Below are 5696 nucleotides of genomic sequence, written 5' to 3'. Positions count from 1 at the left end.
TATATTATGTCTGTTAATGACTACAGATCATTATTTTACATCTTAGGCCAAAATAACTTCATTTTTTAACAGTAGAACATCTACAGTGTGTTTCAATATGGGATTACATCATGCGGTAGCCTAAAATCTGCCGCCTGTGTGACTGACCAATATTCTCATTAGTGTCTTTTCAACCAAAACAAAATGAGTTTGTCCAGGACAGTTAACGTCAGTGCTGACCACCTCTTTGACGGAGACCTCCCATCAGTCTCTTTATCTGAACATTCATCATCCGATGACAGGAAACTGCTTGTCAATGATGCTGGATTTTTCTGAGCTCAGGTTTTCTTTTTGCTTAAACCAGCTCAAAAAACTAATTACAAGACACTGCACATTTTGTATGTACGTATGCATATTCCCTTCAAACTTAACGGTCCATACAGAGGATGGAATTTAGGATCCATAACTCTAAATCTCACATTGGAAGCCACGTCTCTCCATCAGTTTCCTCTCATGCCTTGTTGACCCACAGCGATTAGAGAATATATGTACGATGTTGACCTCGCTAATGAAAGTTTGACATTGATTTCTAAATAGACCATCATCGTGTTTTACTGTAGAGCACGATGCTCTCATCCTGGGGTTTGAGGCTTCAGGCAACAGTTTTCCAGCGCCTAATCCAACTCAATATGGCAGACATACTCACTCTTCATTTAAACAAACAAAAGCAGCACATAATGATCAGCCCTGCCATTATGGCCAATTGATCTGATCTGGTCCAGGGCGCGGTGGATTTATTTTCTTTTATGCCCATATAGATGTGTGTCACGGCCTCAATATGCATCACAAGCATGTGTGTGTGTCAGTCCCTATCCAAACAAATGGATGGCGGTTTGAGCCAGAGAGCCTGGAGCACTGCTTGTCCTTTAATCGCCATTTACATACCAACGGAATCATTAATTTCCAATTCCCCTATTATTTGTCACCCCCACAAACTCCCCTCTGACTTATACTTGTGTCAATGCCAGGGCCAGTCAGTGTCATCAGACCACAGGAAGTCCCGTCTCCTTTAGATAACTCATGTTTACCTTGCTGTCTTCTTTTTTATGAAGGCTCCTTGCAAGGTCAGTGTTTATTCTGGTAAACATTATGGCATGTCATGTAGTGATCAATAAGTAGTGTAAAGTCTGACCACAAATCAGATATCGTGACAGAACTGAAAGCAATAAAGCGATTGACTTACAATTACAATATCTCTTCAATAATATCCCTTATATATCTTGATTGATAAACACAAATACTGGTATTTTACCCAATACATTAACATAAGATACATATAATACATTATGTAACCAAATATGTATAGAACCTGAGTTAAGATAACTGTACATGGAGAAAACTAGTCACAAATCTAAAAATAACATTATCCTTTTTTAACTGTAACCAGAATCTTCCTAAAACAATAATCAACACTTTAATTTCCCTAAAACACCTTCCGTGTGAGCTAAAAATAATCAACATCTTACGACTAAAGGGGACATATTATGCTAATTTTAATGTTGATATAATATTTGTGCCTCTACTGTGACATGTTTCCCTGCTTTAATGTTAAAAAAGCTCTTTATTTTTCTCATTCTACCTGTGCTGCAGCACCTCTTTTCACCCTCTGTCTGAAACCAGAGTCCAGTCTGCTCTGGCCGGCTCTGTTGTGATCTATCTTGAGATTTACCTAGAGATGTCCAACCTATCACATTTAATGTATAGGGACACTAGCCAAAGGAAGCGCGAGTGTTACAGAGTGATGTCAGCAGGGTGTTGGAATGAGCTCACGCAGCTCTGCATGTGCTCTGGGTCTATCACTACAAACATTGTAAGGCCCTACAACAAGTGACTCTCGCAGGAGAAATGGCACCCAAAAAAAGTGCAAATCTCCCTGATGAGGTGGAGGAGATTAAGAAATCTCTCGACTTCTTATCAGCCGAAATCAAAACAGTCACGGCCCAGCAAAATAAAATCATGGAGCTGATGGGAGAAATACAATATCTGAAATTACAAAACATTGAAAAGGACAAAAAAATCACTTTTCTGGAGATTCGAGTGGCCGACCTCGAACAATACATCAGGATGAACAATCTGATTATCAGTGGCCTGAAGACCAAACACCGGAGCTATGCCAGGGCGGCAGCGGCCTCAGAGGACACCGCTGCCGGAGGGGGAGCCGACGCTCCGGAGGTGGACCGTGAGTTGCTGGAGCAACAGGTGCTTTGCTTTTTGGACAGCAAAGGCATATCTGTTGACAGCGGAGATATTGAGGCCTGTCATGCCCTGTGGAGCAAGAACACAACATCCACACCAGCAGTAATAATCCGTCTTTGTCCCTGTTCTTTCTTCTTGCCGTTATGCACTCCTCAGACAAGGAAGGAAACTAAAAGGGACCAATGTTTACATTAATGAACACCTTACGAAGAAGAACGCGGACATCGCAAGGAGAGCACGTATACTAAGGAAACAAAACAAGATTCAAGCAACATGGTCGACAAATTGTAACATTTTTATCAAACTAAATGGATCAACAGCAGAGATGGCAAAAGTCTCATTATCCGGGAAATCACCGAGCTGGATCAGTTTGAGGAATGAAACATCAAAATCAACATAAGGTAACTGAATAGCTACACACTGAAATGAACACACTAAGAACACCCATGATAAGCTTGGACAAAAACCACTCACCTGCTGAATATGAAAAACTGGACTTGAACTGTTTCAAATACACGGAACATAAATCACAAGACATTGAAAAGGATATTGACCCTGAAAATAATTTCTACAATAACATCCATAACCAATGTGAATACTACACAGAAGATCAACTAAAAAGAAATGGAATAATGGATGGATCAATATCAATATTACATTTTAATAGCAGATCCTCATTTCAAATGTATCAAAGATCAAACAATGTTTAAGGCAACTGGAGAAACAAGTTACAGCACTAGCAATATCGGAGACCTGGCTTAGTGAGGAGCAAGCTGACATGGTTGAAATTGAGGGATACAACATGTTTTTCACTAATAGGACACATTCTAAAGGTGGGGGGACTGCACTTTATATTAACAAAAGTTACAAAAGTAGATCTGTCAGTAATATGTCTTTCACTATAGAAAACATTATGGAATGCATAACAGTAGAAATTGAAATGAAAACATCTAAAAACCTTCTGATAAGCTGCGTGTATAGAAAACCAGGATCATGTATTGACACATTTGAGAAAAAGCTAGCTGAACTTTATAATTACACAAGCAGCAAGAAAATGCTCTTGGTATGTGGAGATTTTAACATTGATTTACTGAACCCACAAGAACACAATGCAACTACAGAATTTATTAATTCTAGGAATAGCAACAGTTTATATCCTACATTGGCTATTGCGCCAAAGTCTCCAAATCATGGAAGAGAACCGAGTAGAACTCTTCACAGGGTTAATTAAAATCGAGATGACATGATTGTCCGAGTCTTCTAGGCGACACATGAATTTGTACATTAACTTTATTAAGAGGGCTTGACAAGTAGGTACCCCCAAGTTAACAAACAGCTGGCTGGCACTGTGCCATCTTGGTACCCTCAGCAGCAACTGTTGTAAATTCCCCTTGTTTTCTTTGGTCTGCGTTGTATCGTTTGTGTTTTTTGGTCAGGCACATTTGGGGACAGCTAAGTAGCGCAGCTACGGGTCCTCGAGCTGTTTACTCATGTGCGTTTGATGACAGGACATTATTGCGGTCGCATCGACACCTACATAATTATCGTCAAAGAGAGAATGCGTTAGTGAAGAATGTGAGCATATATGCAGATCTTTAGTGTTGGTAATGTTATGAGATTGTATGCATAGTGTCCTGCTGAGTGAGTGTGTTAATTAGTCTATTGATGTCCCGTTTTTATCTGTTATGCTGTTCAGAAATGGAGCTAATGCTACCGCTAGCTAGTTAGCTAAGTAAAGCTATTCAGTGATAGTGTGTGGATGAGATGCTAACTTAGCCTTGATTAGCCATGTGTGTGTTTGCAACGTGTCTAATGTGTTTTAGCCTCAATTACAATTGCTGTTGCTTATTATTAATAACCAGAGTCTAGTTAGTTATTGTAATGTGAACCTTATTTCTATTTCTGTGCATTCTACATTCATTCATCAATCTCCATTCAACCATTCATTCATCATTCAATACTGCTACAGCTGTTGTAAGAAGCATTCAAGCTGAAATAAAGTCAGAAGACTGTATTTCCTGTCTCCGCGTCTACTCTCTAACCGGAGTGCTGTTTTTGGATGAAGCGGCTCCGGCACAAACATCACACAACATAAGATTCCCCAACATTGGTGCTTCGAGCCGGAGAGCTTCACCCACGACAGCGCCATGGATGCACAGGAAACAGCAACAGCTACGATTGGAGCTCATGGAGGAAGACAGCGACAGCTTCCAACACACCTGCAAGGCTATAAGGTCAGCTTACCACAGTCTCTCTTGCCTAATCCTACCCCCCTCCAATATGACAGTGCGCGTCAGCTGCTGTCACTTAGCCTGCAAACCGGGTTATCAGCTGAGAGTGACCCGCTACACACTGCAATTGGACGCCCTCCCTCTTACTCCTTACCAGGAGCAGCAAATAAGGCAAATTTGTGGGACATGGCACCTTTTGCTAGCAGAATGCCTGACCTGCAGAATATGTGTGTGAGGCCTCGACTGCCATCTCCGTCAGAGCAGAGCTGCTACAGTCACCAATCGCCAGAATACAGCCTCAGTGAGAACGGATCTGGCCCCCTCTCGTCACATCCACCTCCAACCCACTGACACTGGTTGGACTCACAAGCAGATAACCGCACCTTACAGCAGCAGCCATTATCCATGCAGCTGGGACAAGCCACCAAGCATCAGGATAAGCTGCCAACGACAACACTGCTGTGCACGACTACAGCGACATTCCAGTCTCAAGCCCTCCCAGCCTTCATGCCGAGTCAGAATCAGGAGAGAAGCATATTGACTCAATCTCTACCACCAACAGTTACATCTGCACGGTTGTTGGGAGCTGTTCCTAAGCCAACAGCACTTCTGGCTAGAAGCACGGTCATGTCGTTACCTATCGTCCAAGGGATGCAGGCAGCTGGTCACGTTGGCCAACAACTGCTGACAACTACAGGGTACCAGCCGTCTCACCAGCTACCAGCTACACAACAGTCAGTGGCCCAACATCCAGTTGTTATGCCTCAGCAATCTTCCTATGTGCCACACAACTGGTCTGTAGCGCCCTCACCTTATACACAGTCTGATGTCCCCCAGCAGACAGCGTATCAGTCTCTGCCTGTCCTTCCGGCACAGTATGCGTACCAACAGCCGCCAGTACCCGCCACCGAGTTACCAGCCCAGCCCGCAAGTACCCGCCGCAGCACCAAGCAATCCGCAGTTACCAGCAGCGCAAGTTGTTCCTTTGGTGGAGACGGAGGAGGCCGACCCAAAACCCTGAAGGAGAGGCTGCTTGCCCCAGGAGGACCCCCAAGAAAAAGGAAGGAAGGAAGGAAGGTTTTTTCTCCCTGAAAAAAGTCCTTCAACTTCAAGCTGAATTCTGAAGAAGACAAGAAGAGCGAGGCTGTTGAAAGGAGGAAAGCCGCCGCCAACCTCCCCCGCCGAGAGGAAAAAAACCGGGCTGAGAAAACAGATTGGGGCTGCTGCCCC

At 43.2% G+C, this 5696-nt stretch overlaps 1 protein-coding gene across 1 annotated transcript; it reads left to right on the top strand.

The window, feature by feature from the left end:
* The first annotated feature begins 4154 nt into the window (after positions 1-4154).
* On the top strand, positions 4155-5590 carry LOC104952566 (uncharacterized). Its single transcript, XM_010779407.1, has 2 exons — positions 4155-5361; positions 5397-5590. The coding sequence occupies exons 1-2, from the start codon at positions 4872-4874 to the stop codon at positions 5588-5590; spliced, it is 684 nt and encodes a 227-aa protein (XP_010777709.1). The 5' UTR covers positions 4155-4871.
* The last annotated feature ends 106 nt before the right edge of the window (positions 5591-5696 follow it).

Source organism: Notothenia coriiceps, unplaced genomic scaffold, assembly GCF_000735185.1.
Source record: "Notothenia coriiceps isolate Sejong01 unplaced genomic scaffold, NC01 NC01_scaffold00020192, whole genome shotgun sequence".
Classification (NCBI taxonomy): Eukaryota; Metazoa; Chordata; class Actinopteri; order Perciformes; family Nototheniidae; genus Notothenia; species Notothenia coriiceps.
This window is presented reverse-complemented; position numbering and strand designations above follow the sequence as displayed.

Coding starts and splice junctions, on each gene's coding strand:
- LOC104952566 (XM_010779407.1), top strand. CDS start 4,872: ATGCAGCTGGGACAAGCCACCAAGCATCAGGATAAGCTGCCAACGACA. Junction 5,362..5,396: donor GTATGCGTACCAACAGCCGC/CAGTACCCGCCA, acceptor GCCCAGCCCGCA/AGTACCCGCCGCAGCACCAA.